Source organism: Pleuronectes platessa, chromosome 4, assembly GCF_947347685.1.
Source record: "Pleuronectes platessa chromosome 4, fPlePla1.1, whole genome shotgun sequence".
Taxonomy (NCBI): domain Eukaryota; kingdom Metazoa; phylum Chordata; class Actinopteri; order Pleuronectiformes; family Pleuronectidae; genus Pleuronectes; species Pleuronectes platessa.
This window is the reverse complement of record NC_070629.1, coordinates 5714183-5738029: the sequence shown is the minus strand read 5'-3', so window position 1 is coordinate 5738029 and position 23847 is coordinate 5714183. Positions and strand designations below refer to the sequence as shown.

General features: G+C 40.8%; 1 protein-coding gene across 1 annotated transcript in view; it reads left to right on the top strand.

The window, feature by feature from the left end:
* The window catches only part of nsmfb (NMDA receptor synaptonuclear signaling and neuronal migration factor b), a 48941-nt gene that overhangs the window by 16750 nt on the left and 8344 nt on the right, over positions 1–23847 (top strand). Inside the window, exons 3-14 of the mRNA XM_053421408.1 lie at positions 500–1270; positions 1522–1594; positions 2780–2785; positions 4697–4765; positions 11388–11440; positions 12310–12399; positions 13043–13170; positions 13736–13819; positions 14785–14818; positions 15899–15969; positions 16697–16776; positions 18054–18156. Coding sequence (XP_053277383.1) covers positions 500–1270; positions 1522–1594; positions 2780–2785; positions 4697–4765; positions 11388–11440; positions 12310–12399; positions 13043–13170; positions 13736–13819; positions 14785–14818; positions 15899–15969; positions 16697–16776; positions 18054–18156 — 1562 coding nt within the window. The remainder of the gene's footprint in view (positions 1–499; positions 1271–1521; positions 1595–2779; positions 2786–4696; positions 4766–11387; positions 11441–12309; positions 12400–13042; positions 13171–13735; positions 13820–14784; positions 14819–15898; positions 15970–16696; positions 16777–18053; positions 18157–23847) is intronic.

The window sequence follows — 23847 nt, the reverse complement described above, 5'->3', positions numbered from 1 at the left end:
AAATGTGCTTTCTGCTCAGTTTTTGTCAATATCACTCTCACAAGTATGTCCTTTCCTTGTTCATCCACAGCAAAGAGAGCAAAAAAAAAACTTCCCATGAGCCAACACTTATTTACAAGCCTGCAGCATTGCAGTTGCTTTCTCTGTGAGAGGGAGCATCCATCTTCCAAGACCATACAGGATGACAGGGCCTTTGTTTCTGTTGAAGCCCTTCATGTTCTGTACTTATTTATCCATTTTTAAATCTTTCATAATTTTTCTTGTTGCTCTTTTCTATCACTCATCCATCTTTCGGATTTTTCCTTCTCACATACCTGAGAGCTTTGCTCCTCTTAAATATTTATCACACAAATGGCAATTTAACAAAAATCCCCAAACAATCTCTCCATTTAATTTTTGTTTCAATTGAGGTATTTATGTGATACACAATGGAATATTGATATAAACTTTTTGATCTATCACCTTTTTTTGCTTTCTCATTATTTCCTTCTAAATCCAGATCATCTATTATCTGACACCTTCCCTGGCCAGGACTGTGACTCTCCAGACGTTAGCCGCTTGCATAACAACAATCTGCCACACCAGAGCCGCTGTTTCCCTGTAGCAAAACCCAACCAATCCAGCCAATCAAATCTCAGTGCTCCTCCCCAGTGTCAGCCTCTAGCCAACAGCCTCCAGGCCCAAGCACCTTTGGGACCATCCAAACGTCGACTCTCTGTTGAGCGCAGCCTCTCTGCAGAGGATCCCCCAGTTGCCAGAAGTCCAGAGGGGAGTGTGACGGTCAAGCCGGCCAGAGTTTACACGATCACTAGGGAAGGAGGGATGACCCTGGGGGGCCGTGGCAGTGAGGAGAGCCTGGAACTGGAGGTGCTTAAGAGCTCCAGGGAGCAACCTCTATCACAGACTCCTGCCAATGCCAACCACAACCCATCCTGCACCAGCCAACCCTCCGCCTCAGCTGCCCACGGGAGCCATCATCGTAGTAGCCACCACCGCAGCAACCATCACCATGCCAACCAGCATCACGGAGGCCCGACAGCATCATCTCAGCCACTGCAGAGCTCGGGGAACGCCAACAACATCCGAGACTGGGGGATGAGAAGAGGGGGGTCGCGGGACGACTACACCCCAGACTGCGTGACCTGCATTCGGGCTCCATGTCAAAGTCAGCGCTCCCTTGACCTGGATACTTCACCGCGGGATGGAGAGAAGCACCGCAAGAAACTGGAGAGAATGTACAGCGAGGAAAGACCTTCAAGTGATGACCGGGGTAAAGAAAGAGGGATGGGAAACGGGGTGGGGAAGGGAACTGTTCAAATATTCTCCATCTTTCATGTCAACAGCCTTGTGGTTCATAACCTCTGACAAAATGTCTACACCAGAACAGTAAAACAAGGAGGAGGTTACCCCATTCAACACTGTCTTGTCAAGCTGCATTCACTAGCCTCCTCCGCTAATTGTAAAGCCTGTGTTTGAATGCTCTGCTCGATACGACACACTTCTTTTGTTTTATGTTTACAGAGGACACTCCTAATAGCTGGTTCCCCAAAGAGAATATGTTCAGCTTTCAGACAGCCACCACCACCATGCAGGCGTGAGTATGGCATGGAAATCCACCCTCACTCCCACTCTGTGCATTACTGTATCTTAAACCGTCACCTTGTGGAGGGATGAGGTTCAGCCTTGTTATTCAAGGACTTGCACTGTTCATCTCAAATGTGTTGTTCTACAAAAAAATGGCAATGACTTTCATATATTTCTCACTTGCTGGTTTCACCGATATAAGAAGCCAGTACCACTTGTTATAGATAGTGTTGGACATAGTCCAGCTGAGTTTTTCCTTTTAGGCTCCTCTGTATGGTCAGTCAATTTGGTGGGAAAAAAGTTCCCCAAATTGTAAATGGTTCAATGGTTAAAATGCCTGTGACTTGTGCTTTACTGTGGGTTTTCACATTGAAATTTTCCCCTATATACTTCTGTGAATAATCTTGGTTATGAGCAGATTTATTAAGTAGAGAATGTGTGCTGACCCAAACAGTTCACATGCTTAACCAGCACACCCACACGTGCCCTCCACTCTTTGTAACTAATTATTATCTATCACCCAGATGTTTTAATTATGACCCTCAGACAGTCGAAGCTCACCCACTACAATTTTTTTCATCATCTCTCCCACGCTCTCTCTCTCTCTCTCTCTCTCTCTCTCTCCATATGTCAGCATCTCTTCTCACTTTGTCTGTTACCATCTGTTTTCATCTCTCCATGTCTCTAATAGGGTCAGACTGATATATGGTCCTGACACAGGCCTTTGATTAAAATTACTGACCAACCGCTGGCTTGCACCTCTAATATGATTTGCTGCAGTTTGACTGATTACATGCGTACTTTAGAACTGATCAAATGATTAGTCAATGGGCAGCGCTTGACATGAACTGACTCTAATGAGACATTTGATTAGATTTAAAGGTTACGTTTGTATCTTCATCTGTGTTATATCCCTGTCTTCTTTTCATCATCCATACCGATGTGCATGCCCTGATAAGACTTCTATCCTTGCTCATTGATATTTTGAGTAAACATTCACTGGACTGCTCATCTCAAGGTGAGTGTTTTGGCCCGTAGTGTCCTCAACTGAAACTGAAAGATGGAACATGAGGCAGTGTGGGAAATATGTGTGTGGACACTGTGGAGTATCTGGCTAGCCCTGCTGCTAACCTATATTTTGTTTGCTCTTCTTCCTCTCCTCTCCATGTGGCGGCTTTCCAAACCATGGCTGAAGAATATCGTGAGTATCTTTTTGAACCTCCCCCACTGTTCTTCCTCGTTGCTCTCCTTCTCTCACTCAGTCAGTTAAGTAACATGTCTTGAATCCTTTCCCCTCATGTGGCTTTGCTCTATTCAGTCTTTTGTGTCCTTTTACCCCTGACAGTGTGTCCTCTGGACTGGGTGTTTGGAGCTACACATTCAAAAGTGTAGGGAATGTACAGTACATTACAGATATGATAATCCCAAACTCTGAATTCACAGTTTGTACTGTAATATCTCCATCGGTGGGTTGCACAAGTAGGTCATCAAATTAAATTGCTACAGTAATAAAGTACCTTTCTGAAAGGGTTCTTTCATGTTAAACACCAACACAAAGCAACACCTGCCTAAAGCCATACACTTATGCAACGGTCGTGAAAAGCCTATCTGTCAGAGCGCAGCTTCAAGCCATTTTCTTGCTGAATCTAAAGATATACACAGATGTAGCTGATGAATAGGAACAATGTGGATTCATATATGTATTATTTATGCAACTTTTTGTGTTATAAGTTGTAGAAGAGAGGTGTGTACTTGGCATATAGACGTACACAGGGTAGGATTTGGATTAGCACTAAATATAACTAAGGTTAGGGTATGGCTAAAATTATTTAAAAATCCAGAGCTGTAATGTAATTTACATTGATATTGATAGTTTATCTAGCTGGTATGACTATTTTCAACCATGCCATGTGCATGTTGATGTCTGTACTATTTCTGTCTTGAAATGGAGCTGCTGCTTACGACACAGGATATTTAGAACCCACAGAGGCTAACAATAGAAAAAGCTTGCAGGATTTCTTTGGAAATATCAACATTTCCATGGCGTCTGACACGTTTGGAAATATCAGCAGATGCGTCACAACTCTGAGCTTTCAGAAAATTATTTTTGGTGATGGCAGATGGTGGAAGGAGTGAGAGGATGAAGGGAGAGTCACTTCTACAGGAATAGAGAAAGGGGTCATGAGGCAAAAGTATTGCTATAGAGGTGCACAGCAGAACTATGGAAGTGTTTGGATAAGGACTACTGGAAAGTCTTCAGCCCGCTGTTTGTCATCCTGGAGCTCATCAGCTGTCTGTCAGTCAAAGCCACACTACAGGACATGACTTCTTTTCAGACATAAACTGTCACCGATGATTCTCATTATGTCTGACATCCTGTCAGAGCCATTACTGTCCCCTTTGGCAGCGGCTAGCCCACGTTGACCAACGTACATACTGACAGAATGAGAAATAATGGATATCCAAACTGTCAAACAAGCAATACGTTAAATTCTATTTTAAAAATGTTCAATTTATAATTGACTTCAGGGTACAGTTACTTCACATTGAATAGAGAGAATTGGTGGTTTTGTGGTAACGCCTCATTGTCTTTTCTTGCATTGTGGTCCTAGTTTGTGTGTGCGTGTGTGTGTGTGTGTGTATGTAGTACGTTACAATGTCCACAATGGTGGGTAAAAACACCCCTGTGCTGCTTACGCTAACTACTGTAACCACTTACCAAAGCAAACCAAACTCCACACTAACCCCCGTTGGACCTCAATGGACCTCTCACCTTGAACCCCTGTACTGTGGCCCTATCCCTCCCTGACTGGAACTGTGTATTTATGCCCGAACCCGACTCGACCCAAAGGACCTAAGTCTGGTCAATTTCTCTCAGCTTTGTGACATTTAAGCCAGGCCAAGTGTAAAGAAATACATAACTCTTAACCAAGAGTATAAGGACTATAATATAAATGATTTATTAGGTTAACCATGTAAGTTCTGTGAAGGTTATTTACCCCTTGGGTCAGTTTGGGTTCTGACAAAAATTCTTTGGCATCAGGTCAGGCGCAGCAAAAGCATAAAACTTTATATCCCCACAAAACCACTTAATGCTTTGACGTCCCGGCAGGGCATTCCGAGGCATTGCTGAGAAAAAGAGGCGGAAAAGAGAGCAGGAGGCAGCCACCATGATGGAGAGGTACCGTGTCCTGGCTGTCCTGTCCTGTCCTGTGTGGTGCAAGACTGTCCCTGTCCGAGTTCCCCTATTACACAGAAAATAAACACATCACATCAGAGAATCTTAAAATCTCTTCGTTCTTAATGGACCATTTGGTGGATTTGTAACCTTGACTGTAGGTGTCTGTTAGTAATGTATATTTTCAATCAGTGACTGGAGCCTTTTTCTTATCTAAATGCAGATAGAACCTTTTACTTTGTCGTCTTTGCTTATTTGATGTTATATGAGCTACTGTCAATGAATATAATGAATCACTAATCTTGCAGTGAATGAAATTCCTTCATGGTGTCAGTGGGCTTTTATTTTGAAGCAACAGCAGGAAATATTACATTTCTATGATGGTAATTTAATCTTGCTCATAATCTGTCTCTATTGCTATTTACTGTATTTGTTAATGCCAGCCAACATGTTAGTTAAGGCTTTTAGTTGAGTATTTATTGCATTATTCAACAAAACCTTATTGTACCTATACTAGCTAGGATTATATTTTGTTGTTGTTGATTTGATTAGATACACGATACAGGATTTACCATTTTATTCAAGTGCATTACACATTCAAGGACAACTATAATAATAAAAATAATAAAATAAGGATAAAATTACAAAATGAACATCTCAAAATAAAACAATGAAAGAGAAAAAGCTCTATCACTTTCAAATACAGTTGCCTGTTACTACTATATATGCAACCATGATCCATTTCAGGGTAAATAAAATAACTGGGCTGAATACTTGAACAACAGCTCCCAAAAATATTCAATATGCAGCCCACAGTGTTTCCATATTTCTAACGTCGTCTGTCACAACAGCTATACTGTGATATGGCCTGTCTGGCTCCCCTTCCATTACAGCCTGTTAAAGGACTCCGCAGCGTAAGCTCCCATGTGTCATTCAAACAGTTTCCTGGCTTAGCTCCCCATCTCCCAGTTCTCCCTCATAGTGTGCGCTGATATTGTAGATATACCTTAGCTCTAAATAGTGTGGTAGGGCCACAGGCCTGCTGTTAGTGGAATGCTCTCAAGCTTTCCATTGCACCTTGTCTTGTTTTTCTGTAGAGATTCAGTATGAATACATTAGAACTGTTTTCTTGATGGAACTTATTATTTTGACTCAAACACTGTGAGTAACCATTGAAGCCATTTACTTTTAACTGGAGGAAATAACCGTATGGCAAATTATTGAGTGTTTTTTAGTCATGTGGCAGTTTTTTTTCATAGTGTCATTATTTTATTGCACAGCTTACAGTCTTCATCTTGCCCACAAATTTCTCAACATTTTACTGCACAGTTGAAATACTGCCACAACCAGGACTTCACTAAGGTCGGAGCGTTTCAGTTTCTGTATAAAGCATCAAGTCCCAGTGCTTCCATCTTAGAAGGAGTGTAGGACCCAGACGCCTTCTGTTTTGTTATCATATAGCTCTTTGATACCAACATTTCCAAGTATTTACAGGTTTTCTTAATGTGGGTAGAGCTGCTAAAATAAGGCAAGTAACTATTTTCCCCTCACCATGACTTTGCCTTTCTGTTTGTTCACCCGGTGTTGCCACTGAAAAAATGGCTGTTGGACATTGGTCCCAAGATGTGAATTAAACAATAAATGTCACATCCTGGCTCATAGCTGGAACAAGTAGGCAAAGCCACACATGAGTTTAACTTAAAAATAAGTTTGTTGAAAGAAATGTACAGGAAATGTTTATGTGGAAGTACAACCAAAACCAAATATTGTGGAAGCCAATGGGGAGGGGGGAGGCAGACTGAGATGAATCTCCCTGATGACCTGGCTCCCCCCATCAGACTCTTCAGGGAGAGGCCTGCTTGAGAGGGTCGTCACAACAGAAATAACTTAGTGATACATCATCAACTCATAATTGATTAATTATTTATTAATTTAGCATCAAAAGCAGGTGGACTTAGCTCATGCTCGGTGGCAAATTTCCTGTCACTTCTACTGTTATCGCCAAACACATAGTGACTCATTCTTGACCCATTCTTTGCTTTTTTCTTAGTGATTCAGCGTTTTGAAACAGTGACTCTTCACACACACAAACAACTCCTCATGATTTTTTCCCTCAACTACCCTCAACTGCTGCTATTGGGCCATCAACAACTTGTAACTGTGTGTGTGTGTGTGTGTGTGTGTGTGTGTGTGTGTGTGTGTGTGTGTGTGTGTGTGTGTGTGTGTGTGTGTGTGTGTGTGTGTGTGTGTGTGTAGTGAATCCTGGAGGCTGTGGGTGGCAGGTTTAATCTGTGTTCCTCACTCCACACTGACGTGAAAAAGTAGTGTCTTTCAATACAGGGCCGTAGCTCACTGCACTGTGACTTGCTCTAAAAGTCAACAAATCAATATTTGGCAGAAGGCCGCAAATACACCAACAAATTTGACACGCCATTTGTTGTTTGAGCTTGTGTAGAACGCTGTGTCAGGATGCAATATTATTAACAGAAAGATAGATCTCAGTTCCACAAATCTAATTTTGCATGTTTGAATAATAAAGCCATTTTTATTATTTGAAGAGCTTTTAAAAAAAGGTCATTGCCCAGTTTAGAGAGTGGAGTGGGACTCTCTAAATCGACATGAATGTGACTGTTGCCTTGGTGCACAGGTGTTTTTCAAAGCTTTTGCCACTCAGTATGAAAATATAAGGCTGGCTGCCTGACGGATCCCCCTCTTCTGTGAGTCATCCAACTATTTCAGGCTCTGCCTTCACTACTCCTGCAATCTTCCCTGACATGTCAACCGTGTTTCTAAGGATGCCTCTAAAATGAACCCTGAATACAAAATAGCTTCAGACAAACAGTATGCACGTGGGAGGCTGTGTGCTTTGCGTTTCCTCTGATAATTAGATCAACATTGCTGCTGTTTGAGTGACTTTAATATGTTAGCTTGATTATGTTGTTTATGTAAACATATTGAAAAGATTTAGTTCATTATTGATCAGTCCTATTACTCTGATTATATATCAATTTCCCTAATGATTCTTTATTGATTTAATGGATAATTGGTGACTATTCAAAGAGTTTGACAGTTTTGCCATATTCACCCATTCACGTATACAAGTTAATACATCACTTTCTCAGCTTTCAGCGGTAATTCAGGGCTTAGCATCTTGCCCAAGGACACTTCGGCCTGCAGAATGTGGGAGACTGGGATCAAGCTGCAGACATTCTGGTTAATGGACAACCTGTTCTTCCTCCTGAACCACAATTAAACTGAGAGCTTCTAGCGGCACACAGTACACACAGTTAGAGCTGGTGTATCACAAAATCACTGGTTCTAAAACATTTTTCACATTGTGCAGAAACAATTGAATCTGTAACGTTATTTTTTGCCCAGCCTAATAAAAGTGTACTTAGACAATTGCACAATAATAATGGGGAAATGGGGAGAAACAGATTTTTTTATAGCCAGTGACATGAAGTAGTATGTCTTCAGGTCGTTTTTCTCTCTGTCTGTCTGTCCCATTCCTTTGGACATGATATCTCTAGAATGCCTTGAGGGAATCTCTATACATTTTGTACAAAAATTCACTTGGACCTAAAGATGAACTGATTTATGCAGCATTGATAGCACTTCTGTTTCACATTAGCTCTCTCTGAGGTTTTCATATTTTTTCCCCCTGAGAACAGTTTTGGTTAGTTTTCCTTACTCTCAATGAGGGGGAAAAAAAACATGATGTAGTGGTGGCATACATCTGCAGTGCAGTTTTTATATTTTAATTTAGAAAAAGGAAAAGGTGGTATTTCTCAAACAATAACCTGCCGATCCTCTTATGCAACTTGATAGCTTCTCTTTTTTAGAAAATCCATCCCTGTGTCCTTTAAACTGAGTCTGTAACATAGACTAACATAGATTTATACTCTCCAAGCCCAGTCTGAGCTATCCCCTTATCACTGCGGTAATCGCCTCTGACGTGAGCACCAGCCAATCGGAAGCCATTATACAACTGTCTTCACAGGCTGATTAGTACCCCCAGTAGTGAGTAAACTGATCTTGATGTGGACAATCTGTCAAATGGCCTTGAATCAACTACACAAAGATGCCCCTAGCTTCACCTAAAATGTGATGAATTCAGGGATAGGTTACCAGAAAAAAGGGACTGCAAAGCCAGTTGACCTAGAACCATAACAGTCAGACAAGCTTTGATAAATAATAAAAAGCCGTGTTTTAGGCTTCACGTTGTTCCACTTTTGAATCACTTACAACTGCTTCTGTATTCTGTTTTCTCTCCTTTCAATGTGTTTCTCCTTAAGAATTCTCTCCCTGTCTCACTCCTTTTCTCCAGTGGGCCCGATCATGAGTCATACATACAAGCATTCTCTTTGATGAAAAAACTGGACTTTGTTTGTTATCAGGGGCCTAACTTTGTAAAATAAATGTCAGGGCAGGCATATAGAATAAAATAATTTGTGCCAAAACCACTGTCTCTGTAGACCGTATATCTCACAATTCCGTACTCTTTTTTTTGTATGTAACACCTATCAGACATGACTCAAAAAACACTGACACTCAAAAAACACCATGACATAATGGCAGTTATCTAGGTCGGGGATCTTCAACGTTTTTCAGGCCAAGGACCCCCAAACTGATCGGGAGATGGAGCAGGGACTCCTTACTATATTTATTGTATAAAATTGTGTTTTATATTAAACTGGGCCTAGTGCCATGTATAAACATAGCTACCCTGTTATTTTGCATTAAATAATAAGCTATTCAAATAATACACAGGTTCATACATTCATGTTTTTATTATTGTCTGTTGCTGAATGTGTGCATTGCTGACTAAAAGATAACGTCTTCTGCTTATATAAAATATAAAAAAATTGTCTAAACCACCAACAATTTTGCGACCCCCCTGCAACCCACTTATAGCTAGCAAGCTAACAGCTTACACACTGTTAACTGGGAACTTGGAAACTGTCAGTTTGCTTCGTCATAATTGGACCACGAGGTCACACAGCTCATTCAAAAGATGTGGCAGCTCCTTTTTAATGAGTTTGTGCAAACATAGCCTTCGGAAGTAATTCCAGATGCAGCACAAAACAAATTGTTTAATCAGATTCTTTGTTTGTTTTCCATTAATGCAGCTTATAGGACACATGTAGACAATTATTGATATTAATGTATTATAGTGCAGCAAATGAAATATTTTGCATTGCCAGATGGTTGCGTTATTGATCAGCATTCCTTTATCAGAAACGTTGATGCTTTTGTTAAGAGCATGTGCATCTGCTGATGTATGCACATAACAGAGGAAAAACAAGAGTCTGGTACTGTGCATTCCTCATATGGTAATTTACTACTCTGAAATTCCCATTGTGGTGGTGAGAGAGAAAGGCCAGAGTTTGCTGCGGTGCTACTGTGTGCAGATTGCTCGACCAGCGTTTTTTTTCTGTTTGTCTTGTCTGTTATTGTAAATTAACAGCACAAGATATAAAGTCCTTCCAGTTCAAACTGTGCTTGCCAGTGATTGGCTTTGCTCAAAGGAGCAGCACAACTCAGGTCAAAGTTCAATAAATTAAATTAGCTTTCTCTGCAGTAATGTGAAGAGCCTTGCCAATGTCCTGTTGGCTCCCTGCAAAAGTGGCTGGGATAAACTGATTCATCATTTAGCTTTCACAGACCTTCCAGATGTTACTGTATCAAATAGATCATACACATCAAACTGATGTTGCGATGTGTAGAGCAGGAGGACCCAAATGCAAGAGCCAGGTTAAGGTGAAAAATAAAAACAAAAAAGTCCTTTAATACAAACCAAGTTCAATACGTTGGAAAGCAAAGTTACCACGAGCAAAGCATTGTCCCCAAAAAAAAAAAACTTCAAAACTCAACATGCAGAGAAACACTAGGAAACAAGGAAAGACTGAGAAGCACAACTGATATGGAACAAGACAAACTGACCAAGACAAAGGGAAACACTTATTTACGCAAGGGAGGCAGGGATACTTTGACACAGTTGAAACACAACAGGACAAGGTACAGATGAACACACAGGCGGAAAACAGGACAAAGGAATTTATTTCAAAATAAAACAGGAAACAGAGAGCTCAGAATTAACAACCAAACAGAAACACAAATCGAAAAACAAGAAAAACACGGCAAATGTCCATAAACTAAAAAATCCATGAAACCTAAAGTCCGGACCAGAAAACAGTGTTTTGATAGTTAATACTTCAAGCTACAGAATCATGACAACTGATTAAAAATATTAAATTCACAAAAATAATGTAATCCTTGTTTTAAAGCTGCTCTTTTTACAATACTTGCATAAGGAAAATATGCTTTTTTGGCCAATGTATGTTGCATAATTAACATGGAAGTTGCAATACTGTAACAGATAAGCCAAATTTACTGTTCCTGAGGACTTGATATGCAAAGGAGTTTTCTGTTCACTTACCTGATCGTTAAATAGTGGCCAAACCTCCCATAATGTTTTAATAATCCTTTGTGTTGTGCACCAACTGACATCTGTGAAGAGGATCTGGAATCGTCGTCTGCCTCAGTTTTCTATTCATCTGCCGCCTTGACACCATTCTTGATATCTCTGTGTCTTCTTCTTCTTCTCTTTATCTTAAAATTGAAGAAATTTCCGCAAACACCTGAGGATGGTGGGCAGCCGCAGGATGAAGGTGCAGAGTAAGTGTTCAGCGGATCTGTATGCATGTGCGTGCCCTGATGTAACTATGTGTCCATTCATTCATGCTCTACAGTGTGTAACCATCATCACATCGGAGGGTTATCAGAATCTAATCATGCTTTATGCATGGAGCGACAGTACTGTGCATGTTAAGGAATATTGTGTTACACTATGTTTATGAATCAAACTTAATTACCTGAAATACTTGTTTGTCATTAGTTCAGTCGGCACTGGAGTTCAGACTGGTGTGTGTGCCATATGTTCACACTCAGATTTTGCCCTGGAATTTATCATAGTGTTTGTACACATGCAACTTCAGATGCCATTTGTATCTAATTTGTTTCAACTGTCCATCAGTTACTTCACAGCTTGGTCTTGAGCCACAATAAAATGTCTCTTCTTTCCCAAGCTTCACAAATAATGCCAATAATGTGCTCATACATAACCAAATAATCAAACAGGATTTTATGCCAAATTTAATTTCAATGATATCCTAGATGTAAATACTATAAATGTACTACTTTCAGGTTCTAAATTGGCTGCTTTGCTTTGTCAGACAGGATCATAAATGAAATGTCTTTGTATTCATTTTATCTTGTTTCAGACATTGTGTTTTAACCATGTCAATGTTAATGTCGACTTTATTCATAAAGCACATTTTAAACAACGTGTTTGACCAAACTAAAAGCTATAACAAAATAATCAGGTCATTTATCTAACTGCGACATTTGTATCAGTTAAGTGGCAATGCTCTTCACAATCACTGGAGCAGCAGGACAGAACACTTGATTTCTGGGGTCAATTATGCTCCTGGAGTGTGTGTGTGTGCATGTGTATGAGTGACTCTCTCCCCCACTAACTCCATCAGCCTACGCCGATCGCCGAGCCAAGAGCTTCAGCCGCTCATGGAGTGACCCCACCCCTGTCAAGCCTGACTCACTGCATGACTCCAGAGACAGTGAGTTGACATCCTCTCAATCAAGTGCAGACATGAAGAAAAACACACACACACATACACTGATTCAACATGCAAACTTCTTTTCTGCAGACACACAAACAAATAGCATGTCATTATTCAAAAATACACATGGAAATACTCACATACACTGGAAGAAAATTGCAACTATGTGATGTTTACGCACGCACTCAGACACAAAACAAGTGAGTGCAACAAACACGCAAACAATGGTATATACACAGGCACAGGCTCTTATTGTAGTGACTGTGTGACTTGTATCTGTGTGTGTATCTGTTTACAGACTGTGTGACCTTTATCTCCATGCAGCCTGTTTGTGTTCTCCTAATCTCTGTACTTGTACATGGCTGTTGCCGTTCATCCACACAGCTGTCCACAGTCCTGTTGTACAACCGCCTGGTGCATTGTGTTGTAGCTGTCTGCATCTTGCTGAGTGCATAAGGAGAGTGTTATTGTGTCGGTTTGTGTCGTCTGCCGTCTGATTGTAAATGCTCTGTTCCTCCCCCCCACTGTTGCCGGAAAAAATGAAATAACAGGTGCAGTGCTTTTAAATGGAGCACCCTCTTTAATTTCATTTGTGTGTTATCCTTTCATCTCGCCCTTTGTTCCTGTGTGCGTGAGCCAGGTGGTGATCTCCAGACCTCCTCAGGGACATTAGATGAAGGGCTGGATGAGGATGCTGAGTGGGAGGAGGAGAGGGAGTTGGAGAGAGCAGCCTGTGACGGCGAGGACTTTATCCCACCGAAAATCATGGTGAGGATCCTGGCAGTCACATTTCAAGCTGATTGAGTCACGTCGAACACCATTCTTTGTAAAATGGTTCGCCGATTGTAACGCTGCACATGATGATCAGCAGCCTCTCACCATATTTAGCTACAAAACATTGAAAAAATTTCACTTTTTAAATCAGATTCACAGCAAAAATTTGTGAAGTTTTGTAACGTTTTCCATTTTTTATGGAATAATATAGTGAAGTTAATGTCAATATTAAATCTTTATACTACATTTTAAGTTTTGAATCTAAATGTGAGATCAAAATGTTAAGGTTAAATATAAATGTTAAATGTAAATCTTAATGTTAGAACAATTTATATAAATGTCAAACCTTAGTGTTAAATTGAAATGTTAGATGCTCACAAATATTGCTGTAAATTTGGTTGTTTAGTAAAGTGGCATTAAAAATACACACCACTATTTAAAAAAACTTTTAGGGCTAAATATGGTGAAAAGTTACTGTTGTTTTCAGCATGGCCCATAGCCATAAAGTTCATTACACCTATGCAGTAAGACTTTTTTCCTTATTTCCTGTTTTCCACAGCTGATATCCTCCAAGGTCCCAAAGGCTGAATATGTTCCGAACATCATCCGCAGGGATGACCCCTCCATCATCCCCATTCTTTATGTGAGTAGCAGCAATCAACAGCTTTACACCAACATTGTGGCTTTATTACATGATGTGCTCTGGGCTATGTATTTATTCGTGTACATTCACTAGATGCAGATAAACACAAAGCAAAGTTGTTAGATGGATGAAAAAAAAAGATACAACATTGACTTCGCACATTCTATCACTATTCTCAGGAGTCTCTGCACAGAAGGGCTTCAGCCTTACAGCCCTGATCTGTATGGGATGGCCTGTATTATGTAGGATGATTGCCTGGCAGGTAGTGTAGCCTCAAAAATACATTGTCTCAGTCATGTTCATGTTTTTCTGCATTTTGCTGGAAGAAAATCATTAGGCCACAAATCATCCCCAAGCTTAAAAAAATGTATTTTGCCATATTCCCCAACTGTCATTAAATTCAGCTCGTCAGTACAACTGACGCTGATGAGAATTTCTATTTATTAACATTTCAATGTCAAGAAAATAACACGTTACGATAGTAAGTTCATCAAAGTTCAGGCCAGTTTGACAATCATAAGTCAAACCAGCAACAGCCTAGTAAGTGATGGCTTTATTCAGTCAAGTTCGACCTTCAGTCCACTTGAAATTATGTTTCTCCGAAGTAATATATAGAGTCACTGGAGTCTGTAGTGAGGATAACTAATCATAGTCATCTTGGTAATAAACCCAAAGAATAGAAAAACAGCATCAGGGCGGGCTATTTTAGTGGAACATTTGCACACAAGGTGGTGAATACTGTCATCAAATATGCCAATTCCCAGCAAATATAGCGGCACATTAATCATTAAATGACAACTGTCGACTGTGCAATATGGAGTTTTGGTTGAATTGGTGTGGAATGTAGGCTAAAAATCCTGTCCTGTCCTATTACCATGTGGTTCTGAACTGGACATTGGGAACTACAGTCATAGGGCATCGAGCATACATTTTATTTTATTATGAATTCTGTTTTAATTTTCCAGGACCACGAACACGCCTCATTTGACGACATCCTCGGTGAGTGTGACATGTGTTTTTTTAGGGCTGTCAAACCATTAAAATTTTAATAAGGGAAATCACAGGGTAGCTGTGGGTAGCTGCTATTAATCAGGTTTAATCACCATTTCTAAATGCCAGATTTTTGTTTTAATCAAACTCAAAGATAACCTTTATCCTAAACAATTGGGTGATCTTAGCCTTTGCTCTTCTTTTTTTTTTCAGCAAATATAGGATGGTTGAATAAAACTTTTTCTTTTCTTTTTTAAAATCAAACAAACAACCAAACCTTTACACAATTAAATGTGAAATCTGAATCTTGGCCCATCTGTAGAAGCAGTGTTGAGCCAGTTCACACTTAAACATAATGAGTTCCAAGTTCAGTTCATGCAGATGAATATGAACTTGTTCACATTCATAGTTACTTTTTTTACTGAGATGATTTAGGTGACGATGATATGGTCATGTGTTTGGTTATGAATCGATGGGGTCGGATCATGTCTGCGTGTCGCTCCACTCATCTAACACTGAGTCCTGACTGTGAACATCACGTCTCGTGCTACTGAGCACAACATGTTGACGAGTCATTTTCATGATGTTTAAATGCAGCCTCACAAACTTTGGAGCGATTCAAACAAACACCAAGTGACTTCATGTACTGATGAGGTCCTGATAACTAGTGGAGAGTGCTTATTAGTTCAAGTGAGCCGAGTGGAGGAGGACACAGAAACTCCAGCTCGGTACAAACCACCTGCAACTTCTGCTCTGATCATGACGCAGCGGCGCTGATCACTGAGCAGCTGAGACCAGGGAAACTGAACTTCGCTTAACTTGAATGAGTGTTAATTTTAACAGCCCTAGTTTTTATAGCTCTCAAGTGAAAATTACTCTCCCAGTGTAAATGTGGAAAAGATGAGGGTGGGATATGTTTGAGCTTGTTGGAGTGCAGAGATGACTCATGGTTTTTGACACTGAGTGTGTGTGTGTGTGTGAGGGCGAGAGACTCAAGGGACAGCTATTTTATGTATCTCACCATAATGGCTGAGTGTGAAAAGTGACACCTCTCTTCCCCCCTCCCTTCCCCTGACTGTGTGTCTCCAGAGGAGATAGAGAAGAAGCTGAGTGCTTACAGGAAAGGCTGCAAAATCTGGAACATGCTCATTTTCTGCCAGGTGAGTGACAGCAGAGGCAGACTCTAGAACTATTGTGACAGGTTTCCTTTAAGTTAGAATTTAACTAGTTATAATGGATTTAAGCCATTAAAAAAAAATCTTGTTTATTTTTCTGTGTCAACAACAATAATTGAGCATAATTGAATTTCTATCGTATATTTTGTGACAAATATTGTTGTTGGATTCAGTTTGATTCAGATTTTAATAAAACTTCAGGCCCAATACAAAACTTAGTTTCCTTAGCTGTTTTCAGACCAGAACTCCGGAAAATGTCCAGACAATGGGGTCCGGACTTTCTCCACAGTTTAACTTAACGCAGCAGGAAATTCTCTGGTCAGAGTTTTCACGCGAGGGATGGTGCTGCATGCAGGAGGCAGAACATAATGTATTTCGTATTCTGCTGTATATATCACATGTTTTATCACTATAATAACTGTGCAAGATGCAGCCACAAAACTAATCAAATGTATAGTTGAGATTAAAATAAAGGCCAAAGATGGGTATGGTCCAACCAGTATTCCTGTAATAATATAGCCCTAAATGAATATTGTTATAATCAACATCAAAGGTCACATTGAGGCTATTCTTCTACACATGGAATAATGGACCCAGGACTTCAATGTTGTTTATCTGGTGGAAGATGGATCTCATTGTTGAACTAGAATTTCACAGATTAAAGACTGTTACACTAACCTGAATCCATAGTAACACTAAATCCTTTCCACAGGGAGGTCCAGGACATTTGTATCTGCTGAAGAATAAAGTGGCCACTTTTGCCAAGGTGGAGAAGGAAGAAGACATGATCCAGTAAGACTTTATTCTTGTTTTGAAGGTGTGACCAATTATCTGTAGGTACAGGGCTGGAGACATCACCTCATCACAGGAAACGTTTTAGTAAAAAAAGTGGCCTGTGTTCTTGGTAATTGCATCACAATGACTAATGGTCTATTCACACCTGCCACTAAAATGCATTTTGGGCCTTTGGGTGACGTATTGTGACCCACTAAGCCAAGCAACCTCTGAGGTTGTTTACTACATAGACCACAAGTGTAAATTAAATCGTGTTGTCTATACACAGACAACAACTATGTGTCTGGAAATGTGTAATAACACAACACTCCTCCAAACCAGTGAGGTCGCAGCAGCTAGGGACCTAGCAGCTAATAGCCAGTAAGCATAGGAACCAGTCGTCTCCTCAGTCCTCAGCTTACTCAAGACATCTGGGGATGGAAATAAACACAGTAGCACAGCGTCACTGATGGCTACCATCTTCTTCTACTCTTCTTTTCTGTTCATTTTGTTCTGATACTAAACAGAAAAATTTGGAAACACAGATTATAACAGGTACAGCTAATCATGTTAAAATCAAATATGATATGAGAAATATTAAAACCAAATACTTCCTGTTTCTATTCCTGTCAGCCACTCTCCATTGGAAACTTCAGCAATGTTAAATCCTCCTCCAGTGAAGATGAAGTTTTTAAACATGTTCCTCTTGTGCCTTTTTATGATAAAAGACTTATTTTGTGTCAAATGATCTGTCAGCATGGCTGAGTTGTCTTATGTTAATACTGCAGTGAACAAATGGCAGTCTTAAAAAAAATGGATGTTTTGTGATGTCACAAACCTAAGAAACAAATTCTCCCAGCTTGTGGGTGGAGCTCAGTAGCTGGGAAAGGCTCCCTGTCAGCAGATGGAGCTGTAAGTCTGGGGAGACTGATAGCCAAATTGGCATATTCATAGATTCCAGTTTTCTTCATAGTAAACCTTTTAAATATGTAGTTTCGAGTTTGAGTGTGTCTATGACACTTCTTGAAAGGGACAATTAAAGGAAATAAAGCTGTTAATTTATCTAATAAAACGACCCGTTCACAAACAATTCAATGAATTATATCAACGTTATCACAGTTGGCACAAAAGCATTTAGTGAAAATCCCTAAAGCCAAGATATCTGTGTTAGTAGATGTTGCATTGTGACAATCATGGAATTTCCTTCTTACTACCTCACTTTTTTTTCACTTCCTCTGCTGCTCCTACCTATTTGTTGTTTATCCTCTAACGTGTCGCCTCTCCCACGTGACCAGATTCTGGCGTCGGCTCAGCAGGCTGATGAGTAAACTGAACCCGGAGACCAATCTCATCCATATCATGGGCTGCTATGTGCTGGGGAGCGCTAATGGAGAAAAGGTACAGTTGATTTTATCTTCTGAGCCGTAACGAGCCTCCAGAGCAGATCAGACCCCGCACTCTGCCGGTCTGTGTAAAGGTTTACTTAAAGTGTCTGATTGCATATGCAGCACGCTTACTAATGGTTACATGCACACTCACAGCCATATGCTTCTGTGCAGATAAATCATTCAGACATCTGTTGGCTTTGTCTCCTGATATCTCAGAACATTGCAGAGTCGAATGAGGTCATCACAAGAGCACTTTTTGAATCGGTTAGCTAAAATAATGAAAGGACAAGCAGTTTTTTCATAATCTTGGGAGCAAGATTTCTAACCTTACCAGCACTTTCTGCAGATGTCACCCTGCTGTCAGGCTGTCACACAGCACAGGCAGGGGGGAGGACAGTGAAGAAGAGGGCACGCACACACACAGACGCACACAGCACCTTCGAATTGCAGGAAAATCGACTCCTTGACACCCACTCAATTAAGCCACACACACACGCACTCACTCACTGCAATTACACTATACACACCCACACACCTCCCACCTCCAGTGCTCCTGCCACGACCTCTCCAACTCAACAGACCGATAAACACTTGCTATATGCAGACACACACATACAGAACATGTCCATGGACATGAAACACACTAAAATATTCATACGTTCTCATTCTGCCCTATCTAGGACCACTAAACTAACCTGGCTTCTTATGGCTGTTTACTGCAATACCTCACTCTCTTCTACACTTTGGTGGTAAAAGTCCATGTGGTTCCCGACAGCCTCTTACAAAAATCTGAATAAAATTATAGTCCTAGAATATCAGAGCTAGGTGCCGGGTTAAGAACAATTAAAGCATATTGAATGCTTGTGTTACAGGGAAAAAATAACTAAACCAACAATTACCAGAATATACCATCACTGAAACTAGCAGGCCCTGCAATACAATGTGTAGAGTATGAAACATTTAGCAAAAACAAACAAAACAAAACAACAAATATGCTTGGTTATTGGTGGGTGAGGTGAGGACTGGAGATAATTATAATACAGAAATCAAAACACTGACCAATTTGACAATATTTTGGCCGTGTAAAAATGGTTCTGCAAAAACAAAAAACACACACAATTAAAGAAATTCTGCATGTTGTGCAGAAAAACCACATTTAGTCACAATATGATAAACAGCAACTTCCCCTATGACCTTTGCAGGACCTCAGTGCATTCCCACTGCAGGGGCCAGGGGCCAAATTAGGTACTGGGATAATATTTTTACCACCCAAAGGGACACTAATATTTTGATATTAACCTGATAAAAACAATAGTCTGAATAAACACCACCATGTAAACAGTATTATATGATTAGTTTACCCTGAATCAGGTCATATGTTTTCAACATACGGCAGTTAACAACTGGTTTACTTGAACATGCCCTGTGTGTAAACATGATGGAAAAATAAAAGGAGTCGCAACATTTTTGAGAAAACACTCAAAATGATGTACAATACATACATCAAACTATTTGAAGTTGGGTTTTTAGAAGTGGTGGAATATTTTGGACATAATGACTGGAGTCCTATAACCTGTCCCAATGACCCCTTAGCACTACCACTTGGTGCGACCCCTTTCGTTTTGCACGAGACCATGAAGGTATAGTGTTGTCCCATTTCTCAGTGATGCAGGGGTAGAGGCCATCTAGCTATTCAAACACCGCTTCAACTGTGTTTTTTTCAGAACCCCTGAAAGGGATAGACAGAAATTTACGAATGCTTTGCGAACGGACGATGTGAAATAACACCCCACCGCTGTGGGTAAATAAATGTGAATAGGAAATCTAGCAAAATAACCATGAAATATTTTGTAAAATCCAGCACGGTATTTTATTTTAATCCAGTAGAAAATGTAAATGTCCTTGAATCACTGTGACAGACATATCAGGAAAAGTGAGTGAAAGAGTAACGAGTAACAAACGTTACTCCCATGTTCAGCATATGAAGTTTGAAAAAAACCTTCCTGCTCTTGTTAAAACGTTTGCAGTCCCTAGAAAAGTTTCTATGGACTGGACCGATTTAAACGTGCTGACTGCATCATTAAATGCTCCCGTTTTTCCTGCAGTTATCAGATTCATCAGTATTATAATTGGTTGATAACAGTTGTTGATATAATAATGTTTGTTGATATAGATTGTCACTGTTAAACGTTGGTTAGCTGCTAATGACGATTGAAGATGAAGATTTTCTTGCCCTCTCCCTTGTGGCTCTGTTTTGAGGGGACACTACCAGTGATGGTAACTTCATATCTAGGGGTAAGCATGGGGAAAAGAATTGGGACAGGGTCATAATCACACTCTGCTCTCTAACATGTAAACAGGAATATAAATGGAATATTCTATTGGCAACTCATATAAATATAATCGTTGAATAATTGTGAGCCTCCAGCCACTGTCTGACGTCAGAAGTTAGAGAAAAACAGATGGCTGCAGTTGTAAACATGTTAACATGTTGTTAATGTGACAGGCTGTTTGTTTTATGTTTAATTGGGGAAGGAGAAGTCTTCTTATTGCTGCACACAGATACAATGTTTTCATCTGCTGCTATTTCTGTTCCCTGCAGTGGAAGCTTGAGTGACAGATAAGTCACAGGATTCATGAAAATAGAATGTTACTCCGGGTAGGAAATGAGTCCTTAGCCCAAGTGAAGGAGTTCAAGTACCTCGGGGTCTTGTTCGCGAGTGAGGGTACTATGGAGCGTGAGATTGGCCGGAGAATCGGAGCAGCGGGGGCGGTATTGCGTTCGCTTTACCGCACCGTTGTAACGAAAAGAGAGCTGAGCCGCAAGGCAAAGCTCTCGATCTACCGGTCGATCTTCGTTCCTATCCTCACCTATGGTCATGAGGGCTGGGTGATGACCGAAAGGACGAGATCGCGGGTACAAGCGGCCGAGATGAGTTTTCTCAGAAGGGTGGCTGGCGTCTCCCTTAGGGATAGGGTGAGAAGCTCAGTCATCCGTGAGGGACTCGGATTAGAGCCGCTGCTCCTTTACTTAGAAAGGAGTCAGCTGAGGTAGTTCGGGCATCTGGTAAGGATGCCCACTGGGCGCCTCCCTTGGGAGGTGTTTCAGGCACGTCCAGTGGGGAGGAGACCTCGGGGAAGACCCAGGACTAGGTGGAGAGATTATATCTCAACACTGGCCTGGAAACGCCTCGGGATCCCCCCGTCAGAGCTGGTCAATGTGGCCCGGGAAAGGGAAGTCTGGGGTCCCCTGCTTGAGCTGCTCCCCCCGCGACCCGACCCCGGATAAGCGGATGACGATGAGATGAGATGAGAATGTTTTTATCATCCAGTGAGACGACCTGACCGCAGCACATCTCTGTCTCAGGGATACATAGAATATCATATTATAAATCATATTCTACCATATTCATTAAGCAACTTGTGAAAATAAATGTTTCACAAATTGTAGGCCAATAACTGTATTAACAGATGGATTATAAATGCAGCAAGGATAAGGGCCCCGAATTGAGACACAGCTCCCTCGACCTAACTGTCTGTAAAGTCATTTCATCTCGAAAATAACATAATCTTTGTTACTTGTGTGTTTAACAATGACAACCAAAAAGAAGCATTTAAATGGATTAGCAAATTAAACTGTAAATATTGTTCAGGTCAAATTTCACCAATCCTGATAGCATTGTTTAAGCCAGTTCACATTTCTATAATCACTTTATGTGGGGTCCTCCTCCTCAGGGCTCCCAGATTGGCCCTGACGCTGAAGAAAACACTTTGCCACATTGCTGCCTCTTATTACAGTTACTACAGTACGAGGGGATCACAGTTTGATGAAGAAATCACAAGCCTCAACAACCCTTCATTATTCTTCACGATGCTTTTATTTGTTTATGGGACTTACAACCAGGTGTTAGAATTAATCTGAAGATGATATGTGAAGCTTTCAGGATGGAGCGAGAAACACATTTAATACACTCATTGTTTGCTTGTGGGAGCAGAATGAAACACTCCCACTGTAGAGCTGTGGTGTGCTGTGGGAAATGAAGGATCAGGGGACAATGCTGGCAGGCTGCTATTAACACAGCACAAAAATAACCAGCTGTGTGTGTGAGAAAAATACCCTTTTCTCAGGTCTCAAATCTTAGTTATATAGTTCAATTTGTATGAGTAACACAAAATAACCACTGAAGGAAAAAAGAAAAGTGGGTAAGCTGTAAATATTGCTCTTTACACCACAACACAGACACAGGTCAGTGCATTACAACTGGTATTTATTCCCTGGGCAAATCTGGTTAAATATATTTATGAATAGGTATAACGTATAGTGTAGTATAGTATGAAGAATCTAAATTTATTATGAGACCCATAGCATGATGCAAAATTTAAATTAAAGGTAAATTAAGATCTTGTTGGCCGCTTGCTGGTTTATAGTTAAGTTAACAATGCTGGAAAGAATTGCAATACAAAGACACAATGATTTTTGCCCTGGGCCTTTATGTTCTAGATACACATAACTCCTAGTGGTTGCACTGTGGCACTGTGACATTTGGCATCTTCTCCACAGTGGTTCAGTACAAGTAGCACGAGGAGGGATATGAACAGGGAAGGGCTTACTCGCTGCATTTAACAATGTTTCCCCCTGCTGCTGTCTGTGTGCTCTCCTGCAAGCTCAGCTGGAAAGCCACTATTAATAGACCGAATGATCCACCTTCAGAGCATTTCCCTTTCCTCTTGTACTGATAGATTCATAGCAGTGTGCTTGAGATGAAACCTGGAAATGCTGCAAAGGCTCCATATGTGATGGCACACCAGCTGGCACTGGACCAGACCCCAGGGAGAGTGAGAGGCATGGATGGAGAGAGGTGGAAGAAGAGGGAGGAGGAGGAGGAGGCAGGGAGAGTGTGGGGACAAACAGGCAGACGTTTCAACGAGCGTGATTTACTTCCAGATTCACAAGTACAAGTGTGGAACCTGCTGCAGGTCATCTGAGGATACAGTTGACGTCTGCATCTTCTGTCCTTCCAACATACAGCTCTTTGTAAAGACCATAAATAAGTACATGAGCACACAGTGAAGTCGGTGACTCAGGGGCACAGACACGCTGAACATGCAGTGTCCCAGTTCAGGGGCTGCCATCTATCAAATCTGCATTTTAACACTGAACATGTCATACTGGGATGAAAGAGTGTATCAGAGGCTCTGCCAAGAGAGGTTCTGATCATGTCCCAAACCCAGCATGAGTCACGTTTGATGTTTGAGGTTTATAGGGGGCCAGTGATGATGCTATAATTAATCGTTGTGTGTCTTATTACCGCTGGGTGCACAGATCCAGACACCCAGACCTCTGTGGTCCTAGTACTAGGAGCTAGTTGACCTGGATGCTATCACTGAGGTGGTGGTAGTGCAGAGAAAGTAACTTATTTCAGACAACTTATATTCCAAGGAGGTAGCAGCTAATGTTGTCTCTAAAATAGGTTTTTAAGATACAGTTTATAAGGTTTTCTACTTTTTGAAAGTGTTGAAACTGTTGCTAAGATCAAAGTAAAGCCTCTTCACACATGCACACTGTAACATCAAGTCTTAATCAGATGTTAAACTTCACATCACTTATTAAAAAAACAACTCAGCTATTAACACTGAAGGGATCTTTAGAGGTTATAAGGATCTGCACCCGTCCAGCTTCCATCCTCTGAAGTCAGGCTAA